Source organism: Chrysoperla carnea, chromosome X, assembly GCF_905475395.1.
Source record: "Chrysoperla carnea chromosome X, inChrCarn1.1, whole genome shotgun sequence".
NCBI classification, from domain to species: domain Eukaryota; kingdom Metazoa; phylum Arthropoda; class Insecta; order Neuroptera; family Chrysopidae; genus Chrysoperla; species Chrysoperla carnea.
In genome coordinates, this window is record NC_058342.1 from 8893336 (window position 1) to 8917224 (window position 23889).

General features: G+C 29.1%; 1 protein-coding gene across 2 annotated transcripts in view; it reads right to left on the reverse strand.

Annotated features, from left to right (window-relative positions):
* Positions 1-7609: 7609 nt before the first annotated feature.
* LOC123302377 overlaps positions 7610-23889 on the reverse strand; it is a 54019-nt gene continuing 37739 nt past the window's right edge. For both annotated transcript variants that reach the window (XM_044885290.1, XM_044885289.1), the window contains one exon: positions 7610-8269. In XM_044885290.1, the coding sequence (XP_044741225.1) occupies positions 7615-8269 (655 nt within the window). In that variant the 3' untranslated portion in view covers positions 7610-7614. The remainder of the gene's footprint in view (positions 8270-23889) is intronic.

Below are 23889 nucleotides of genomic sequence, written 5' to 3' on the forward strand. Positions count from 1 at the left end.
ATGTTGCATCCTGGGTCTCGTTCTGTATTTCTAGTTTTGATAGTGAACACACCTCTTATAATTTGCCGGATGTTTTTGTCCGCAGTTGACACATTTTGGGTCTTCTGTACTTTTCTTTTTGCAATCCTTTTAGAGATGTGATTCGAGACATTTAACACATCGTGCGTCAAGTTTGCAAAAATTGTGGGTGTAGCCATATCTTTGACATCGAGTGCATTGTGGGATATCCCTCCTTTTGCTTCTTGGCTCAACTGATACTACAGCTCGAAAAAGTGACCGCAGGTTTAAAATTTCTTTTTCGTTTCCATTGATGTCGATTTCCACTGCGCACAAGGGTATTGGGTGTTTTTGTTTATTTAATAACCTTGTTACCTTTGTAACATAATATTTTTTCTGGAGCTCTTCTTTAATGTCATCGTCTCTTAGGTTGTATGGCATATTTCTTTTTACGACGGAATAGCGTTTGTTATCTGGTGGACAGAAGGAATGGTATTTAATACTATGTGAATCGAAATGCGAGGTGATCATCAGCTGAACCGAGATTAATTTTATATGTTTGGTTACTTTTCAAAATCGTTGTATAGCTTTCCGCAGTTAATTCATCAAGATCTTTAACAAGCGCTTTGTAATTGGTTATATTATGAACAAAAAATAGGTGGTACTTTGTTCCTTGGTGGGTTTGAGGCTTCAGTCATTTGACAATCTTCGTCCGATGATAGGCATTCGTACCTGTTTGACGTGGGAATTCCGGGGTTATTTCTTTTATTTCCTTGACCTTCTTTAATGGCAGGCGGTAAATTTTTCCTTTTCCTGGATTTACGTTTATTTGGCGGTTGATCATCATCTTGGTTTTCTTCTTGACTTAACGTTTTTATCTCATCCCATCCTGGTCTGGCTAACATTTATTGATATAAAATAAGTACTCTCTCACTTCGCGCACACTGTATACACTTTTGTTTAGAAATATTTCTGTTGATTTAAATTTAAAATATTTAACTGTTTATTAAGTTGTTTATGAGAATATAGTATCATATAATACATATATTTTTGTCAATATCAACAATTTCGTGATTTTAATTTTTAATAAATAAAAATTATTTGTTATTGTTGTATAGTTCGTCCGTACTCTACAACAGTTTTAACAAGAATCCTGTATGTCGTTGTAATGCTTTTTTGGGGAACAAATAAGAAATTTTATAGTTTGGAATATTTAATTTTTTGACGATTATCCAAGGTATTATGATAGGAAAAGTTTTCACTGCTTTTATTCGTTTTAAAAACTTAGGCCTTAATTTTCGAAAATTTTTAAGCTCTTGTTAATATATATTTGTAAATAGCCATATTTGTAAATAAAAATTTTATTTTTATCTGACTGTCAAGAAGTGGTTATGTTTTTCGCGTGTATCTTGTATGTATGTATGTATACTTAGCTCAGTCATTAATGATTCCTTTTTCAGCGTATAGTTAGCAGGTAGGAAATTAAATCCACTTAATCTTTATGTTATTCGAAAGGAAATCATTTGGGAATTACGATAAACACGGTTTCAGAGTTTGGGAATGTAAATTAATTAATTACACCTATTTTTTAGTTGATTGATAGGTTATGTTAATTAACCGTACACCTGAACCATTAATTGTTATATAGCAGTATGGCGCCAATATTCATATATTACTGAATAATTTATTTTTTAATTTATGTAAATGTTAAGTTTTATTTTCCCTTAAAACTGTTCTTATTCAATTGGGAATCGTTTGGGAAGATTTAGGAATATAATTTTATTATTTAGGATTTATTGCCGCCATTAATATAACCACAAAAAATAAACTAAAAAATAAATGTAATTAATAAATTAATTAGACTTTCCCAAATGATGAAACCGTGTTTAACGTGATTCCCAAATTAATTAGATTAGTCTCCATGTAAATTATTATCAAATAACGTAAAAATGGTGAAAATTTAGTATACTTAGCAGATAAAATTGTTATTTTTCACTCAAACTATTTCCATTCATTTGGGAATCGTTTGGGAGGATTTGGGAATAGAATTTTAGAATTTGGGAATTATTAGTTTTCCTGTAATTAATGATTCTTTTTTTCAGCGTATAGTTAGCAGGTAGGAAATTAAATCCACTTAATTTTTATGTTATTCGAAAGGAAATCATTTGGGAATTACGATAAACACGGTTTCAGACTTTGGGAATGTTAATTAATTACACCTATTTTTTAGTTGATTGACAGGTTATGTTAATTAACCGTACACCTGAACCATTAATTGTTATATAGCAGTATGGCGCCAATATTCAAATATTACTGAATAATTTATTTTATAATTTATGTAAATGTTAAGTTTTATTTTCCCTTAAAACTGTTCTTATTCAATTGGAAATTGTTTGGGAACATTTAGGAATATATTTTTATTATTTAGGACTGATTAGTTTTCATGTAATTAATTAGTTCTTCAAAGCGTATACTTAGAAGGTAAAAAATTAAATTTTCACCATTTTTACTTTATTTGATAATAGTTAACATGGAGACTAATCTAATTAATTTGGGAATCACATTAAACACGGTTTCATCATTTGGGACACTAAAATTATTTAATTAATTACATTTATTTTTTAGTTGATTTTTTGTGGTTATATTAATGGCGGCAATATTCAAATGTTACCTCATTGACAATAATTTTGTTTTTTTAATTTATGTAAATGTTAAGTTTTATTTTTCATTAAAACTATTCTTATTCAACTGGGAATCGTTTGGGAAGATTTAGGAATATATTTTTATTATTTAGGACTGATTAGTTTTCATGTAATTAATTAGTTCTTCAAAGCGTATACTTAGAAGGTAAAAAATTAAATTTTCACCATTTTTACTTTATTTGATAATAGTTAACATGGAGACTAATCTAATTAATTTGGGAATCACATTAAACACGGTTTCATCATTTGGGACACTAAAATTATTTAATTAATTACATTTATTTTTTAGTTGATTTTTTGTGGTTATATTAATGGCGGCAATATTCAAATGTTACTTCATTTACAATAATTTTGTTTTTTTAATTTATGTAAATGTTAAGTTTTATTTTTCATTAAAACTATTCTTATTCAACTGGGAATCGTTTGAGAAGATTTAGGAATATATTTTTATTATTTTGGACTGATTAGTTTTCATGTAATTAATTAGTTTTTCAAAGCGTATACTTAGAAGGTAAAAAATTAAATTTTCGCAATTTTTACTTTATTTGATAATAGTTTACATGGAGACTAATCTAATTAATTTGAGAATCACATTAAACACGGTTTCATCATTTGGGACACTAAAATTATTTAATTAATTACATTTATTTTTTAGTTGATTTTTTGTGGTTATATTAATGGCGGCAATATTCAAATGTTACTTCATTTACAATAATTTTGTTTTTTAATTTATGTAAATGTTTATTTGACATTAAAACTATTTTTATTTAATCGGGAAATTTTCAAAGATCAGGAATCGTTTGTAAAGGTTTGTTTGAAGTGTTTTGGGAGTGATTAATGTCAAAGTATTCAATGGATATTTTCTATATGATCATTTGTATCATTTTTTATGTAGGTGCAGATTAATGCTTCATGCGAAACTACTTTCAAATTTTTCTTATTTTTATTAAAGATTAATAATTCGTCCAATAAAAGAATTGTTAATTAAAAAGTGTGAAGTGTGGATAGGATGTGGATAGGAAGAAAATTATTAATAGTCTAACTTATTACTAATTATTGTTGTTCACATTTAATCATGCACACAATATTTACATCATGGTCTGTTCGACTAATTTTGATATATAATATGTTACATACATTCGTAAACTAATTATTGACAAATATCTTGTCTAGTAATTTTAATTAAAGAGAGAATTAAAAAAAAAACACTCGAACCCGGACTTCTTGGATTCATGTCAAGCGCCCTACCAATTAGGCTATTCGAGTTCTAGACACGAATGCAATTTTTTCAACTCAATGAATTTTTACTTTGTTTATCCACTTATTTATTATTATTACTTATTATTGTTGTTCACATTTAATCATGCACACAATATTTACATCATGGTCTGTTCGACTAATTTTGATATATAATATGTTACATACATTCGTAAACTAACTGTTTATTCTAATAAAGATAAATAAATTGATCATGAAATAAAAACTGCATTTGTATTGATAAAATTGTAAATAAAATATTTATTCTCTTATAGTAGGTACAGGTACAAGCTAGCGTAGGAGGTATTTGAAATGTATTTAATTTGGTTTTCTTTTTGTACTATATAATTTCACATATTTGGTTGAGTTGGTTTGAGCATTTTACAAAGTTTTTAGCTTGATATATACGTAAAACTCGAAAAATAAGTTGAATCGAGGAAAATGCTTCAAACGAAAAATGATATATTCAAAGGTACACATCTTATACGGGTATTCAATTCGATCAAGTTTCCGGGTTCAATAAAAAATTCAGTCTGATCCATAACTTACAAACAATAGCCGAGCACTTATTTTTTTTTTTGTAAATAACCGAATAGTTGAGACATAGTTTTAATTTCTTTGCGTGTTTCTTCATTCCAATTTGAACAATGGTTTTTATGGAAAATAAACCACTTTCATTGGATTTATTGGAAAATATTTTTCGAAGAGTGTCTTGATGACGTAGAAACAATTATAAGTTATAATTATTTTGGGTAAAACTTTTCAGTCCGTTTTTTCGTTAACTATACTGTTTTCGGCAAATGTTTCGAACAAAAATGTTACATTTTTAACCATAAAAACTTTCTAATTTAAAGTGTTTCTCTATCTGTTAAAGTGAACAATCCTACGGACCCAAGATCTCGGCCTATGTTGTTCATTTACGACCTCGACTTAACTTTTAACGTCCTGAGTAAGCAATGAAAATCAGCTTGATATCTATTTTCGTTTTCGAGTTATCGTGTTCACAGACGGGCGGACGCACGGACAACCGCAAATTTACCAATAACATGATTTTATGAACACCTATACCAAAATTTTGTTTTTAACATTAATATTTTTATGAATAAGAAATAAATCAATTCATCTAACGATTGAGTGAATTTTTGAGATATCGTCTAAAAACGCATACGAAATTTTATTCTCACCCAATATAAATATTATCAGAGATAGTAAATGAGAACTCTATAATATTTCGAAATAAATTTCGATTTTTGCCCCAATTTCCTATGTCAGTTTTTTGTATTCTATAGATACGTAATTCGAAAACCAAGTATTCATCATCAGTATGAATTAGCTAATCGTAATTACTCTTATGTTACTCGTTCCTAATTTGGTGTGCAGTCTAAACTTGCCTTGGCGCTCGTATAACTTTAAATAAGTCATAGACACGAAAATCTGGTTATATGAACAATACCTCTGAAATATCATTCGCGTAAAAAATTTTACTACGCATCCAAACCCGCTTTTCGTAGTTTTTTTTTTTTTTTTTTGTCAAAATTATTCTAGAAAAATGGTTTTTCTTTACTTCTTGGAGTGAAAAATTATACAAATATTTAGGTCTTTATTAAAGAAATAAATTCATTAGACTGGTTTCGATGCTACTGAAAAGAATTGTCAAAAAACTGGTCTAGCTAATCAATTTTTTAAATAAATTTATCTAAATATTTGTATTGTGTGTCCTGCAGGGGATATATTTTAGCAAAATTCATAAAACAGTTCAGAGAAATACTCACCTTAATTAGAAATAAAAACTTTGATATTTACCATGAATCTCCACAGTAGATGACGATAAAAGGCAAAGACGTAAAGTACAGAAATCGCACTTAAAAATACCAAAATTAGGGACTTATTAGATGCTAATTAGGTACCAAAGTCAGGAATTGGGTGTTCTGTACCTTATACCGCCACTCAATATTCAAAGTTGCAATGCTACGCAACAAAATTAAAATAACAATGAAATAATGAATGTTAAGGAAAGACAATTAGGTGCTAGTAAATGCTAAACGGCCAGAATTGTGAAATTGCCAAATTAATAAACGAAAGCTTCGAATTTCGCAAAACAACGTATCTAAAAATCAGGTCTCTCTAAAACTAGAACGAATGCTCAATCAAGTATAAACTAAGCGTGATAATTAAGTGTTAATTTCTTGCAAGAAATTAAGATGAAAACGATCATAATAAGCGGAAAAAAAGAGTTTCTTATTTTATGTTTTGATAACTCTGTATTGCTTTAATTACGAGTTGGTTGAGTTGAGCTCAGTGGCGTGCACAGAGTTTTTAGACAGGGTAGGCAGAAATTTTTAAAAGCTACTATATAATCAAAAATACTGTATTTTGGTTTTGGTTCATTGCCATGGTGAGTAAATAATGATGTAGGTACTTAATTAGCACCTAATTGCGTTTCCTTAAGCACGAAACTTTGAGGATTGAGTTGCAGTGTCCGTGTCATGTTGGTGTTCATGGTGTCTATGAACACCAACTATAATCAACTTCCCGTTAGGGCGGTAAATACCCCTTGGTCTCCTGCTGAAAGTAAGGGAGTTTGGTTGTGGTGGGTGGCAAAAATGTGAAAAAATATAATTCTGTCGTTTTCTTACTCATGTGAACTTTCGGAAATTTTCAGAACAAATTTCTAGAATGATCTAGAAAGTTCCAAAATGTGTGTAAAGGTCAAAATCCATTCGAAATTTTCTAGAAAGTTCTAAAAATGATCTAGAAAGTTTGTTTAAACCGACAACTATAATCATGAACAACTTTAAACTGACCGCCGAGTGCTGTTAGCGCCAACTCTCGACGACCAGTAGAACTATCAAGCCAGAACCGGACACGAACTTTCTGGGCCTTCTTCCGAAATTTAAAATTTTTTATTTCAACCAAGTTAAGTGTTTTTTCAAGGGTTTTATTGTTAAAAGTAAGTTATTTATATTAAAAAATTCTGTCTGGATTTAAATTTTATTAAAGTAAACGATTTTCTAAGAAAAAGGACAATAGAAGCTAATAGAATAGAATATAACCCTTCTCTCGAACATTCTTTTAACCAGAAGCCTCTAGAACAACCTCAGAGTATAAAAGGAGGCTCTTTCGGCGACTTGAGTCAGTCTTTCTTGAGGAACTACAGAGTTTGGATCTAAAAAGAAACCAAAGCGAGAATAAATGGAAAGAATATTAATCTAATTAAATTTTTTTTAAATATTTCTAACTTTGAAAGTGATATACAACTAAAAATTCAAGAGTGTTCTGGTACTAGAAATTTGGAAATTCGACGATATATAAACCAAAATCCAGTGACTTCATTCTGATCGTGTTTACAGTCGAGAGAAGATTAATTGAAATTAAGAGTGAACAGTAATGAAACAAATTCAAGTAATTTTGACAAGTGAAAAAGACCGAACTATTTGAATATTCTAGAGATAGAAATCTATAATATTTACGTTAATAAATGGTTCCTTAAATATTATTTTTATCATTAAACATGCGATGTATTTTAACCCGAGCAACGCCGGGTTTGGCTGCTAGTTAGCACCTAAAAAGGTGATCTAGCTTTTAAATCAAATTATTAGGAATAGCACAAAAGAATGGAATAATTAAATTATATTTTATTTAATTCGTTAAATTACAATTATTCAATACATATTCGCACATCTTTTCCATGCCAATCATAAACTTTTCTGACAATCACTTTTCTACCATTTATCTGTTCATAATCTCGAAAAGATGCTTGCGTTTCAGCCACACACTTGTTACCATTTTGATTTAAATTACAAAAGAAAATGTCAAAATTAGAGTCATTTGGTAAAAAATTTACTTGAGTAGAATTGTCCATTTTTTTTATATGCGCAATATTTGGCTTAATGTCTGTTTTGAAATCATCGAAGCCAACTGGAAATATAGATTCATATTCACTTTTTGGTATATCTACAATAGTTGGCTTAATATCTATTTCGGAATCAAATGTCGATTCATATTCACTTTGTGTTATTTGCATAATATTTGGTTTAATATCTAATTTGGAATCATCAAAGACTTCTGGAAATGTTGATTCATGTTCGCTATGTAGCCCTTGCAGAGAATCCGGCTTGATATCTGTGTCAAAATCATTGAAGTTCTCTAAAAATGTAGATTCCGGTTCACTTTTAACAAATACTTGTTGAATAGGAGGATTAATTTCGTGAGCCAAGCTTTCTGTAAATATTGGTGGTTTGCCCACCTTCGTTTCTTTTGTTTCATTTTGGATCCTAGTTTTAGTAGAATTTCTTTGCATTCGACGCTGAAACCTAAAAAATAAAAAATTTGTAAATTGAAAATAATCCTACAAATCATTCAATCAATCAACGAATTTTTAAATTCAATTTTTGTTTTAGACTCCTTGTCCAATCTCTAACTTTACTTGTGAAATATCAGAAATATCAGCAAACCAGCCTATTATGTTATAATAATAAAATTACAATACAATTTGAGTTCAGTATGTAATTAACAAAAATAAATAGCAAAAGTATTTCAATAAGAATTATTAAATGTTTAAGAATTAATAAATTTAACAAGTATCAAAATCCAAAAGACAGACACAAAATAAAACTTTTTGGTATTTTGCTAATACTACTTAAAGTATAGTTACTCGTCCAATACAAATGCACGGAATCGAAAAGCGGACACTGCAAATCTAAAAATGTCATTCATTTTTTCAATACACTCAATATTAAACAGATTGACGTCGGAAATTCCACTAAGATATATGTCCAAATATTGTGATCTAAAACTTGTAAATAAACATCCGGTTCTTGTGGATTACAAATTGGACAATTTTGGTCACTGTTAAGCTCATATTTGAGACAATTTACAAGCAAACGGAAAAGACATCGGCTGGCAGTCCTAATTTGGAAAATTGTTTCGAGTTTGTGTATTGCAGTTAAATAAATATCGATTGATGCTGCTGTAAGAGGATGAATTAAGTGAAATTAAATCATTTTCATAAAGCTTTAGTTTGTAGCGTTTCAATACCGTATTCATCGATTTCCTGATAGTGCTGATAGATTGATTGTTTCAAAGATCCAGGTTGTCAGAATAATGCAGAAATGTTTGCAATTGTGAGCGTCAATTACCACCTATTATGTTTTCTGGGCAAGAATGCAAGTCCCGCAGCCTCAAATATCAGAGTTTTATTAAAATGTGTTCTGGAGAGTTAAGTGCACCCAGTGCATGTACATTCTTTTAAAAACTTATTTCGATAACTTGTCTCTGTTCGATTCCGTATTCAGATATGGTCGTATTGATGAGTAGACGTATTTCTTGTTGTTATTTTATTTTAATAAAGTTTTAATCAAATTTTATAGTGATAATTTTATTTGTGTTTAATTAATGGTGCAAAATTTAATATTTGTTCTTTTCGTTATTGAGCATTTCAAATATTAGTGAATCTTGTTTTGTTTTGAATTTTAATATGTTGTAATGTTTGATGTCATTGTCAATTGTGAAAGCTTGCCTTAAAGTTATATACAAATTATTTAAAATTGACCAATTTTGTTATAGATAGTGTGGCTCAGTTAGTTAAAGCCATAGTTATTTTATGGTGTTGCAATGTTATAGACACTGGTTCAAGTCCACGTAGAGTTTTGCATAAGCTTCTTAATTTTTTTTTTCTTATTATGTAAGAACAAAAATTACTACACAATGTACAGAATGTAATTTGAAAAACAAACGCTCTAAATGAAAATGAATTGAAGGAAGTTAAAATAAGCAAGCGAAAGTAAACTATTGATTGAGTTGTTGAAATACCATGTATAGAAAGAGTTAAATAATAATGCTTACATTATTTTGCTTAGTCATTTATTTGATTTTCGAAAGTTTTTTCCAGAGTATTGAAGCTATCTGCAAATTTTCCAACTCCCTATCTATTATACTTTTGGCGAAAATGGACACCACAGTTTACGAAAAAATGCTTCAAACAAATTTTGTTTTTTGATAAGGAACACTTTTTACATTTACAGGCAGAAAGACTGACGGAAATTGAAAAAGAATTTGGTGATTTTATGAACAAGTATACCAAAATTGTTCGTAGCATCAATATTTTTAAGCGTTAAAAACTAAACTTAGTATACCTTGATATATGTCATATATACATGGTATAAAAGGTATTTGTGAGGGAGGTTAACAAGTTCGATTTTAAATAAAAATCGATCAAGTTATAATCGAACTCGTAAACAAATATTGGGAAAAAATCGTACAAACTATGAACTTTTGTAGCCCGCTGACAGATAAACGGGCGAGCGTCAGAATGTTAGTAATTCCGGGTGAGCTGCTGAATCTTAAGTATTTCGTTGGTAACCCTTCGAGTACGAAATTCTAAAAGCAACGTCCTTCCATGGATGTGGTGTACCAACGGAGCTATGAAATGTAGTATGTCTCATGCATGGCTGTATTAATAAAGTACTTTAGCAAGTGTCGTCACGTTTGAAGTCTTGCACTTTTTATAATTCTTATGTTTGGAAATCGAAAAATAAGGTTTATTGATAAAAAAGCTTCAATCAAAAAACGTTGAGTGTGTAGGCGCACATGTTACGCAGGCATTAAAGTTGACGTAAGTTTTCAAGCTCGAAGATCAAGCTAACTCTACTCTCTACTCTAAAAGTGGTAATTGTCAGATGAATTAATTTAGAAAGTTGTTATTGATTAAAAACGTAACAATTTTTGTTCGAAAAATGTTTTCGCAAACCGTACAGTTTAGGGAAAAACGGACTGACAAGATTATCCAAGATTGTTTTTTCGTATCAAAATTGTTATTTCATATAATGGTTTCTGCAAAAACTAGACAATAGGCGAAAAAATTTTTTTCCAATAAATCCAACAAACGTGGTTCGTATTTCTATAAAGACCATTTTGGTTCAAATTAAATGAACAAACGCACAAAAGCTAGATTTTTGCTACCAATTACTATCTAACCTATTCGGATTACAAAAAATATTTGCGTTTTTATAAAGAGCAACTTTGTTATTTAAAGCGTTCATCTAATGTTTGTCAGTTATGAATCAGAATGAGAACTAATTAAATTTAAAAACTTCGAATTCGATGCCGGTATAAGATGTGTGCCTTTGAAACAAACATTTTTCCTTTGAAGTACTTTAGTCTAGTTCACATGTACGATTTTTTCTAACTTTTTTGTATATTCTCCGAAAATTACGAAACAGGTGTCATTCGATTCGTAATTTTATGTAGAAAGTTTACTGAAAAATCCGAAATGGCGCTGAAAAAAATTGCAAAAGTTATAAACAATTAAGTGAAAAATAAAATAGGGGGCTCAGTTTTTTTTTGAATAACTCAAAAAATATTGAAAATTTTCAAAATCTGAAAAAGATCCAAAAAGATGAAGAAATTTCCTAAAATAAAGTTCCGACTGCCGAAATTGTATCTCTAATATTTATAATTTTTACAGAGCCTTGAAAATAGCGCAAAATACGGCAAGTCTGGCTCTCGCGATTAATATCTTGTAGACCAGATATTTAAATAAAAATTTATTTATTTAATTAAATTTACAATTTAATTTACACTTGTACAAAATGTTAAGTAACAACAATTAAAAATAAATATTTTTTATGAAACAAATTATTTAACAATCCGAACGTATGTCAAACGATTGTAATAATAAGTATTATTGAAACAAAGATATCCGAACCCGAACATACGTCAAAAAGTTTGGATACTAAGTATTTTGTACATTAGATAGTTTACTTTATATATGCTTTTAAAGTACTACTTTGTAATTAAAGGATGTGTTTTTAAAAGATCCTTTTTGTATATGATCCTTTGTACATCACTTTAGACCGTCCAGATGTTTTAACATTAATATTATTAAAGGTCAACTTTCTCGTTATATTTAAAGGTCAGTTTTCTGAGAAATATTTGAGTATAGCAATATTTAAAATAAACTTTCTAAAATAACTATTCTAATTTATGTTAACTAATAAACAAATGCGTAACATGCACATGTTGCATTATATTATGGTTTTAAGTCTAAAAAAAATATAACTACTAGAGAATATATAATTCCTCCCTTCTTAGAATGAACTTCTGTTGTTTACGAGGAAGTTCGATCAACGTAAAGCATTGGTATTGATATTACAACCATTTTTAATTGAGTTCGATTAATTGCAGGTATTGGCACAGTTTGTGTTTTATGAATCCTTGGACCATACTTTAGAAAATATAATTTATGCCAGTTCCAAATCTCCTGTATTTTCTAAGTCGTAGTTAGCTAGTTTTTTCATTCTAATATCAGGTTGTTTATAGGAGATGTTTATTTTATTGAATAATATTAGTTCCACTTCGATGTTAGTATATGTAGTTTCCAAAGTTCCATATCGTATACCATTCATATCCATATAACATTGATTCAGGGTAATATGAAGTTTACCAACAAAAATGGTAATTTTTTTTTTTTTTTTTTTTTTTTTTTCACATGACGAACTAATATTTAATCCGGTGTTTGTAAAAATTATAACATGATTAGTAACTAGTTCTAATATAATATTCATTTCTGTCTGCTAATAAATGCAGTGTCCAATACGATTTTCCAGTATTTCCATTTCACATGTATTAAGTTTTCTGTTATGAAGTTGTGTTGGGTAACAAATGTAGTCTAGTTCTATTCTTTTGTAATTATTATTTCTTATAAATGAATATTCGTTGGGATTATGTAGGATTAAATTAGTTTCGGGATTTATTTTACTATAATTTGTAGGGATAGGATATATAATCGTTAAAGTAAAGTTAGCTGAATTTAATGCTTTCTATTTTAATAACTCATAAACATGTTCTAAGTTGATTAGAATAATGTTTTTATCTAACTAATTTTGATTAATTTCAATTCGTTATAACTCAAAATATGTACAGAAATAACGTTTTCTGTAGCTACTCGAATACAAGTAATTATGTTGTTTATGTGCTGTTGACCAAAATATCTAGCTTGAAACCGAATTAAAAAAAAATTTGATTGTAAGATTTGTTATTTATTTATTTTATTTATTTATTTATTTTTTTTTTTTGGTTCTTTAATTCAATACGAATAGTCCTTGAGCAGTGCTAATATCTTTTTATGTCGTTATCTGTTGTTTCACATAATTCAAATCGATTATTTTTTTCTCACTTTAATTTTTCCTTTGTGATAATTTTGTATTTTCTGGGCATTTTTAACTTTAAAAATTTTACCTTTAATTTCTATTACTTTGTCCTTTGTATATTTGGGTACTATTTTATTTCGGCTATTTGTTACAAAAACATTTTCACCTACTGCTAAAAGTGGGAGATCAATTCGGTCTTTGTTCCGGACTAATTTTTGCTTTAATTTATTGTTCTGTTTAGTAATTAAATCTTCCATAATTTGTTTTTCCTCTGTATATTGATTAGCACAAGTAGAATGTATATTATTTGTGTTAGGTTTTAAAATCTGATTATCTCGGAATCCTCTTATAACTTCGAAAGGTGTAAGCTTGGTACTTGAATGTGGCATTGCATTATTATAAGTTAATAAAGCCATATCTAATTGCTCGACTATTGTAAGGTTTTTATGAGTAGTTTTAAATTTAGTTATTAATTCTACTAAGGTTGAATGAAATCGTTCAATTGGTGAGTTTCCGGTTGAGTTTTTAGCACAAGTAGTGTGAGTACGAATTTTATATAGATTCAGAAAATCTTTAAAATCACTACCTTCGAATTCCATGCCTGGATCATGAATTATGAGATCAGGTATGCCGTGTCTTGATAAATAATTTTTAAGCGCATCTAGAGCATATTTAGAATTTCTTGCTTTCATAACCGTAGCTTCTCCATATGTACTAAATTTATCTACGATAGTTAGAATATTTGTATTATCTACATAAAATAAATTTATGTGTAAAATTTGAAATGGTTTGTTTGCCTGTTGTGTTTGTGTCAATTTGATCTTTAGTGGATGCCTTTCATTTTTATTTAATTTACAGATATCGCAATTACTTATATATTTTTGAATTTTTGACTTCATATTGTCAAAATAATATAGCCTTTTAAGATGGTTCAGTGTTTCATCAATCCCACGATGGATTGATAATTCATGATAGTTTTTTATAAGTTTTGTTTGTTCATCAGATTTTTCAACATCCTCTAAGAATTTAGTGCACCGAACGATATTTAATTTTGAAAAATGTTTTACATATGTGTTTTGAATAACGTTGAAAATCTTATCTTCTGTATAGATAGCATTTTGTTTATCGTTAACAATTTCTGTCTTTAAAATTTTAATGGCTGCGGATTCATCTATTTTTGGTATTGCTAATATAATACGTTTTTTTGTTTGAAATAATTTAGTTCGTTTTCTTTCATATTTTGTTCCTAATTTAATTATTATTTGCTGTGGAAAGTTATTTAATGCTCGTTTGGATGCTTTTATATCGCGATTAAGATTTTCTTCGGCTGAATGTTGAATACTATTGCTATTTAAACTATTTATTTGAACTCTAGATATTGTGTCTACGTTAGTTTTTCTCTTAACAGTTTCATTAGTTTCATGGTCTATATTAAAGTTATTACCGAGTAACTTTATTTTCCACCTTGTAAAATTTTGATCATCAACAGGTACATCTAAAGTTTCTGACTGTTCTTTTTCAGGAATTTTAGTAGTTTTATCAAATGAAATAGAGTTGTAGGCATTAGTATCATATGAATCATATTGATCACTTAGATAACTATCATATGGGTTACTTTGAGAATTTTCGACTTTATCATAAGCGGTAATATTATTAATTTGATGGAATGATTGCTTAGTATTTCCACTCGAAATATCCATAGGTTTAGGTCTGGGTAGTTGTAATTTACAAGTTGGTGAACTGTTAAATCGACTTTGTTGGGGTTGAAAATGACTTTGATACCAAGTCGGTTGACTATACTGTAAGGGGCGATAATGAATCGGATTATTAAATGTGTTATTTTGAAATGATTGTTCTGGTCGTAATTGCATACATTTCGTTGAAAAGTTGGGTATTTGATAGTCATTTACAAAATTGTGTGTAAGAACACTATTGTTATATGGATAATTATTTTGTATTTGCCTCGGTTCAAAATTTACATTTGATCGAGAGATTCTATATCTATCTTGATTAGACTGTTGCATTGAAATTTCATTTACACAAATATCATACGCTTCCTTGATTGTTTTTGGTCGGTTAGATCTCACGATATACCCTAAATTTTGATCTAATCCTGCTATAAAGGATTTTAAAACAATATTCAAGTATACTTCGTTTTGTCCGTTTATGAATTCTTGAGATTTTGTTCGATCTACTGAGTTTAACAAAACGGTTTGTAAATCAACAACTTCTGTATAGTAATCTTTTAATTGTTTATTTCCTTGAAAAATTGTGTTTAATTTATGAAGAATTGATTCTATAGTTCGTTTGTCTGAGAAATGTGTTAATAATATTTCTTTAATCGTTTCCCAGTCCGAAGGGGTTCCAGATGCTGTGAGAGCATCTCTTGCTGGTCCTCTTATTTTTTGTTTTAACCAATTAATCAATAAAGAGTTGTTCGCATTTTCTCCTTGGAGAACGAAATCTCCCATTTCAATGAATGTATTTAACATTCCTGGACAACCTTCGTAGTAGTCCATATTTTTTAATATATTAATTACTGTTATTTTACTAGTAGCCATATTAGCTTTGTATTTTCTAATTTTAATTTTGAGTTATTATGTATTTGGTATAATTAAATAATATTTAAAAAATTTTGTTAGTATTATTTAAATTTGAATTTTCTAAATTATAATTAAGCTATATTTTATTTCATAATTGTTGATAAATCTTCGTCCGTATTTGAATCGGAGCTAAGATTTTTTTGAATAATCTAACTTTTAGCTTATTCTTTACTTTAAATTTAGTGGGATGTTTAGGCATTAAGGTGTAGGTATTCGAATATTCAACAAAGAAAAATTTACTTACATTTGAAATATGAACACCAACCATATTGTTACGTTTAAATTCCAGATAATTCCAAAAAAGAATACCATAAATCTTCGATATGCCGTCGAAATGGATTTAACCAGTTCCAATGTTGCTTCCAATCCAGTAAATTTTATTTTGTACTCTGGTTGATATTAAAAATTTATTTGGAGTGTAGATGCGTCCCAAAGACTTAAGAGCCACTCGTAGAATTTACACAAATTTACGATGGACGCGATAATTTTCGAAATTAATTTTTTTCTCAAATTATCCTATCGGCTGCGCCATTAATATCTTGTAGACCAGATATTTAAATAAAAATTTATTTATTTAATTAAATTTACAATTTAATTTACACTTGTACAAAATGTTAAGTAACAACAATTAAAAATAAATATTTTTTATGAAACAAATTATTTAACAATTCGAACGTATGTCAAACGATTGTAATAATAAGTATTATTGAAACAAAGATATCCGAACCCGAACATACGTCAAAAAGTTTGGATACTAAGTATTTTGTACATTAGATAGTTTACTTTATATATGCTTTTAAAGTACTACTTTGTAATTAAAGGATGTGTTTTTAAAAGATCCTTTTTGTATATGATCCTTTGTACATCACTTTAGACCGTCCAGATGTTTTAACATTAATATTATTAAAGGTCAACTTTCTCGTTATATTTAAAGGTCAGTTTTCTGGGAAATATTTGAGTATAGCAATATTTAAAATAAACTTTCTAAAATAACTATTCTAATTTATGTTAACTAATAAACAAATGCGTAACATGCACATGTTGCATTATATTATGGTTTTAAGTCTAAAAAAAATATAACTACTAGAGAATATATAATTCGCGCGCGTTCTGTCTCTGAGACCTACTAAAAAAAAATTATTTAAACATATAAAATATGAATATTAATAAATAAAAAAATTAATGTAGTTTTGAGATACATTTTTGGAGGTTCACATTTCGTGACCATGGGGGATGGGTTTGAAATGTATTCGAAATTAACTGGGATTTTTCGAATTAAATGGGAAAATTGAAGATAATTCCAAAATACGTATTTTGATATTTTGAGCCAAGACACAATAAAAACGTGCCTAAACCTGTTTTTTTTTTTTTTTTTTTTGAAAATTTTTGTTAATAATTAACTTTTTCTAAATAAAAACATAAAATTATATTAAAAAAAATAGTTGTTTTGACGGTTTTGAACCAGGTAGATACCTTTGGGTTGAGAGCGACTTTTATTTGTTGAAAACTGATTCTAGATAGCCAGCGCTTAAATTCTTGGTCAAATAGATAATGAATTTCGCATGGATAAACAATTCCAAATACTTTTAGTGTGAATTTTTGAGTTCTTTAATTACGTACAACTTGATAAATGGCCAAAAATACAAAAAACTGGTATCTTGAGTTCTAATGGGCCTATCCAGACGAGCCTCGGCTCATTTTAAAGCTTATCAAAAATGTACTAAATTTCGTTTCGATCCTACGCTAGGGGGCGCTGTAATTAATTTTTGAACAATGCCTATAATGTTAATTCTGCAATTGCTGCCAGACAACCTAAAACAAAAATTTAATTTTTTGATATTTTGTAGATATTTAGATACATACTTTGACCTGAGAGAGTTCATTTTAGTAGCTAACTCCCTCAATTGTCAGCGGCGGTCAATCTATTTTCAAAAACAAATAATTACAGGCCCATTTCTATTATTAATAAAAATTCGCAAAAAATATTATAAATAGAGCATAAAAAGTGTAATTTTATCATACTATTAATGAAAGTGCCTCCGCCGTTTCAGAGAAAAAATTTGTCAATTTCAAAACTATAATTGCTTATAACTAGAGAACGAATAAAGATACTTGGCTCAAAATACCTATCACCGAAAATCAATTGTTTCCCTCAATAACTCAAAAAACTGCCTGTTTTCAATTTTTCCAAAAATAAAAACCACCAAAAAAGATTGTTTCGGGCCAAATTATTTTACATTTCGAACCCATCTCCCATGGTCACGAAGTGTGTAAGTTTTTTTCCTAATAGTGACCTTGAACTATAAACATTATGCAAATGAAAATTGCAGTCAAAATCGGTTACAACGACATTGAAGGAACCTTTAAATTATGGTCATTTATTTTTAAGTGATATGTACTTTTTGTCTCTTTGGAATGATTATTTTCCATAGAGAAATATCATAAGTATTTTTATCTTATCTTTGGCTGGTTGACTCAACCTGATCCCTTGTGCTTTTTAGCTTGTCTTTTGACAAGAGGACTTTCAGTTTTTTTTCTGGGAGAAAAATTATTTAAATTGAGTGAAAAAGTCACCCAAGGATACCCTAGTAATATAATAAATACTGGAAAATAATTCGTGCATATTTGTAGCTAAAAACTGGGAAAATTGGTTCTAGCAAAAAAAAATTAAACTGTCGGCGGAACGCCGCCTGGCAGATGTGAAGCATCGAAACTATTTTGTATAGAAAATATAAAAAAACAAGTGAAAACAAATAATTAACTGAGTTAATTGTTGAAATACCCTGTATAGAAAGTGTTGTAAGGACGTCATGGGTTTCGAATTTTCAAAAATTCTAAAATTTTCGCAGGTATTTCTTTTCATTACAAGACCACTTGTTGAAGTTACCTGCAAATTTTCAACCACCTATTTTTTATACTTGTGGAAAAAATGAACACCAAAATTTTGTCCTAATTTGCGTCCTCACAGGTAAAGTGATGAGTTATTTTGATTGCGTTTGTTCTATCGCTAACGGTTTAAAAATTGGGTCTTATGGGCCCAAAACCCATTTGACCGATGTTGCGCATTCACGAACTCAAAATCACTTTTTACGTACTGAGCACGCTTTAAAAATTTCAGCTTTTTCGTTTTTGAGTTATTGTGTCTATAGTGCAATCAAATGAGTTTTAAATTTAAAATAATTATCCCGCCCGGTTTTTCAACGGGATAATAATGATAAAAATAGTAGTTTTCAAGAAAACATACTTTGGAAAGTTTGAAAGTTGTTTAAAAACCATCGAAAAGTTACGAAACACATGTTTTTTGCAAATAAAAACCACAAAATGAATTTGATAAAAAAACAAAGATTCAAAGATAGAGCGTTAAAAGAGCTATAAAAAACGAACAAAATGAGACTAGCTTAAGTTAAATCCGATCGAAACTTTTGGAGAAAACACGGTTTTTATACCAAAAATATCGCGTTTTTCGTCTGTTATTTTCTCGGTTTGTATGAATCGCAAGAAATCCGTTCTGGTCTCAAATTGCTGCTGTTAATGGTATCTTTTTGTAAAAAAAGTTTCGTCGCAAAATAACATAAGGTTTCCGCACAATTTGCGAAAATGCTCAAATATGAGTTTGCGAAAAGCCATACGCAAACGCTAACGAAGAATCCTACGGAATTTAAAAAAAAAAGATGATTTTCTTTAATAGTTTCCCAAGAACCTCTACATAGTAACGAATCTTGTAGACGCACGATGGAACCGTGAAAATGCAATGAAAAACCGAGTAATATTTAATTTTAAATAAATTGAAACAAATTGAAAGAAAATCTAATATTCAAATATTTGGAGTATATTGCTCCAATATTTTTTAATTTCCATAATACATCTGATATATATTATAATCGTGAAAGTTTGGATGGATGGATATAGATGGATGGATGGATGGATGGATGGATGCATGCATGGATGTATGGATGGATGGATGGATGTTTATTACTATCACGCAAAAACTGTTGAACGGATTTGAATGGAATTTGGAACACAGATAATTTATAACCTGAATTAACACCTAGGCTACTTTTAATTCGAATAAAATTCATTTTCGTATTTTTATTTGCAAAAAACATGTATTTCGTAACTTTTCGATGAGTTAACAACTTCCTACACTCCGATTTTTTCCAAAGTATGTTTTCTTTAAAACTACTATTTTTATCATTGTTATCCCGTTGAAAAACCGAACGGGATAATTATTTTAAAATCTGAGGTATTTTCCTACGTATTAACTGCACTACTACGGACAAACAGACTCCCGCAAATGAACTAGTTGATTTTATGAACACCTATACCGAAATTTTTGCGTAGCATTAATATTTTAAAGTGTTATAAACCTTGGGCTAAACTTAGTATACCTTGATTTATATACCATATATACAGCGTATAAAAAGGGTGATTTATTAAAAGATGGTATATGTATAGTCTAGTGTAATTAAAATTTTGTTTCTAGACCTAATTTTAAATTTTTTACATATAGCGACTATGTGAAAATGTGAGTTTGGGGTGTAATTAACATAGTAAACAACAATTAAACTCGAGACCCTTGGAAATTACGAAATGGGGGTTCATTTTAGGGGTTGAAAAGTTTTTTTACGATTAAGGACAAAAAATGACCTCGTAGCGGAAAATGATCTACAGGAAAGTTCTTGATAATAATTAATTGTAAAACTGTTGTAAGGAACTTTTTTCAACATAACCTCAAATTCTATGAGAAAATTGCAAAAAACTGTTTTTTTTCGTTTTTATTTTTTTTCTCGGCCAAAACAAGTTTAATTTCCATGAACCTTTGTGAAAGTGTTTCTTTTTAACTACAGAAAATTCATAATATTTATGAAACCGAAAAATAATTTTTTCTTTGAGATTTTTCAAATTTTCCGTTAAAACTTCTCATTTTTCAACGACAAACTCTCTTGATATTTTTTTCGATTTTCATTTTCTGCTTGGGCTTATTTAAGCCATTGAAATGTCTATTTTAAAATGGTCGATCTATGTTTATGGTTTACTTTTCATTCAACCGCTTGAAATCCTGAAAAGCCGAAAAAAACGATTTTTCGTCTGTAAACACGATTACTCTAAAACGAAAAGAGATATCAAGCTAAAATATTTATGGCGTGCTCAGGACGTAAAAAGTGAGTTTAATTTAGTAAATGAGCAACATAGGTCAATTGGGTCTTGCACCCGTAGGACCCATCTTGGAAACCCTTATAGATAGAACAAAAATTACGTGAGGGTGAAAATTACATTAGAAACATTTAAAAAAGAAGAGCTCAACCTTGGTCAATTAGTACATTTTAAAATGTAAAATGTGAAAATTTGAACATTTAAAAATTTTTTGCAATGCTTAACACCTTGGAAGATGCATTTTACAACATTTTCGAAGACTTGCATTTTCTAATTTCCTTGATTTTAAATAATCGTTAAAAATCATTTTCGTCTTCGGTCAAATTGTACATTTAAAAATTTTTATTACGACGTTCAGAGCCATGCAGCCGGGCCTTGATATGTACACGGTTTGGAAGATCAATAGCTTACTCATGTACTGGGTCAATGTTATCGATAAAATGTGGTGTCAACCATGATGAAATTTCTGGCTGTACTAACAGGTGTGGATGTAGGAAACATGGCTTGAAACGTACTTCTTTGTGTATAAAATGCTTTGATAATTGCTCAAATAGAGAAGTACTAACATGTGAACATGAAAGTGATTCAGATACCGAAGGCTTTGTAAATATTAAAAATAAACTGCCATACATGAATTATTCTGCATTTTAATATTTCATTCTTCAAAATTTGAAGTTAAAATGTACATGTAACAGAATTCTTATCGTATATTGTCCCATATTATCGGTTATGTATAATATGTTGTCAAACATTTTTTATATAAAATTATAGATTAGAATTTATATTGAATTTCAGTGTGTTTCACATAAATAATAAAAAAAATTGACAATATTGAGAAATTATGCACCAAAAAACGACATAACGAAAAACAAAGCCCAATCATATTATAGGTCATACAGAATATACGTGTAAAGTATAAATTTAAAATATATGAAATGATAGAATTCAAGTAATATACATACTATTTAATGTTTCTAATGTAATTTTCACTCTCAGGGTAAACGGTGATGTTTATGAAAAAATGTTTCAAATAAATGTTGTTTATTTTTTTTACAAGGAATACTTTTTACAATTAAATTTTTGTTCTATCTTTCCAAGATGGGTCGAACGGATTCAAGACCCAATTGACCTATGTTGCCCATTTACTAAATTTAACTCACTTTTTACGTTTTGGAGTAATCGTATTTACAGACGAAAAATGTTTTTTTTCGGTTTTTCAGGATTTTTGAATGAAAAGTAAACCATACACATAGATAGACCATTTTAAAAAAGACATTTCAAGGGCTTAAATAAGACCAATCAGAATATGAAAATCGAAAGAAACATCAAGAGAGTTTGTCGTTGAAAAATGAGAAATATTAACGGAAAATTTGAAAAATCTCAAAGAAAAAATTATTTTTCGGTTTCATAACAATTCATGAATTTTCTGTAGTTAAAAAGAAACACTTTCACAAAGGTTCATGGAAATTAAATTTGTTTTGGTCGAGAAAAAAAACAGTTTTTCGCAATTTTCTCATAGAATTTGAGGTTATGTTGAAAAAAGTTCCTTACAAAAGTTTTACAATCAATTATTATCAAGAACTTTCCTGTTGATCATTTTCCGCTACGAGGTCATTTTTTGCCCTAAATCGCAAAAAAAACTTAATCAACCCCTAAAATGAACCCCCATTTCGTAATTTCCAAGGGTCTCGAGTTTAACTGTTGTTTACTATGTTACTTACACCCCAAAACCTAATTAAATCAGGCTAGTATGGCTATGATGTAAGTATATTTCAAAATTTTACAAAATAAATACAAAATAATTATTATAAAAAGTACAAAAATTGAACAAAATAATTACTTAAGGATATGCGAGGTCCAGGGAAATTTTGGATAAAAGTCTTGATTTTTTGTTATATGAAGTTGGACTTAGTCTAAATCAATGCTGCAAATTTAAGAGGGGTTGCCCGATTATTTCAATAAATAAATGACTTCAAAATTAGGCATATTTAACATTGGTTTTATGGTAAAACGGTATATGGATGATATGTTTTCATAGATTTCCCCAAAACTAATCGGTGGAAATAAATAAAAAACTATTTAAATTAAAACCTTATTATTAACAAGTGAAAACAAACAATTGACTGAGTTAATTGTTGAAATACCATGCATTGTCAGTGTTGATTTCTTTATCATATAACACATACAGACATGTGACACATACATAACTGATATTCAAGTATAGTACATACTATAAAATTTCCGCCTAATTGGCGCCCTCACGGGTAAACAGTGATGTTTACCAAAAAATGTTTCAAACAAAAAAATGTTGTTTATTTTTTGATAAGGAACATTTTTTAAATTTAAACTTTTGTTATATCTCTAACGGTTTACAAGATGGGTCCTACGGACCCAAGACCCAATTGACCTATGATGCTCATTTACGAAGTCCACCTCACTTTTTACGTCCTGAGTACGCTGTAAAAATTTCAGTTCGATCTCTTTTTTCGTTTTTGAGTTATCGTGTCCACAGACGGACGGGCGGGCAACCGGAAATGGGCTAATTAGGTGATTCTATGAACACCTATAGCAAAATTTTGTACGTAGCATCAATATTTTTAAGCGTTACAAACTTGGGACTAAACTTAGTATACCTTGCATATTACATATATGCATGGTATAAAAACTAAAACAAACCCGCTGTGCGCGACTTGTTAAGAATGTATGAGCACGGTAGTGGGGACAAAAAAAATATTTTTTTCAATTTTGATGGTGAATTATGCTAGAACTTGACAATATAAGACGAAAATTAAGAATAAAATTTTTCGATATCTAGAATAATTTTCAAAATATCGAAAATTGAAAATTTTTGTTTAATTATTTAGCTTTCGATATTTGGAAAACTAAGGCAGACATCGAAAAATTGTATTCTTATTTTTCTACAGTCTTTCTCAGATGTTCGGGCCATCCATACCTGTGTGCAAGGTCACAGAGGCTGATCGTGGTACTGTCTCTGTCCGGTTAGATGTTCAATGTAAATATCACGTG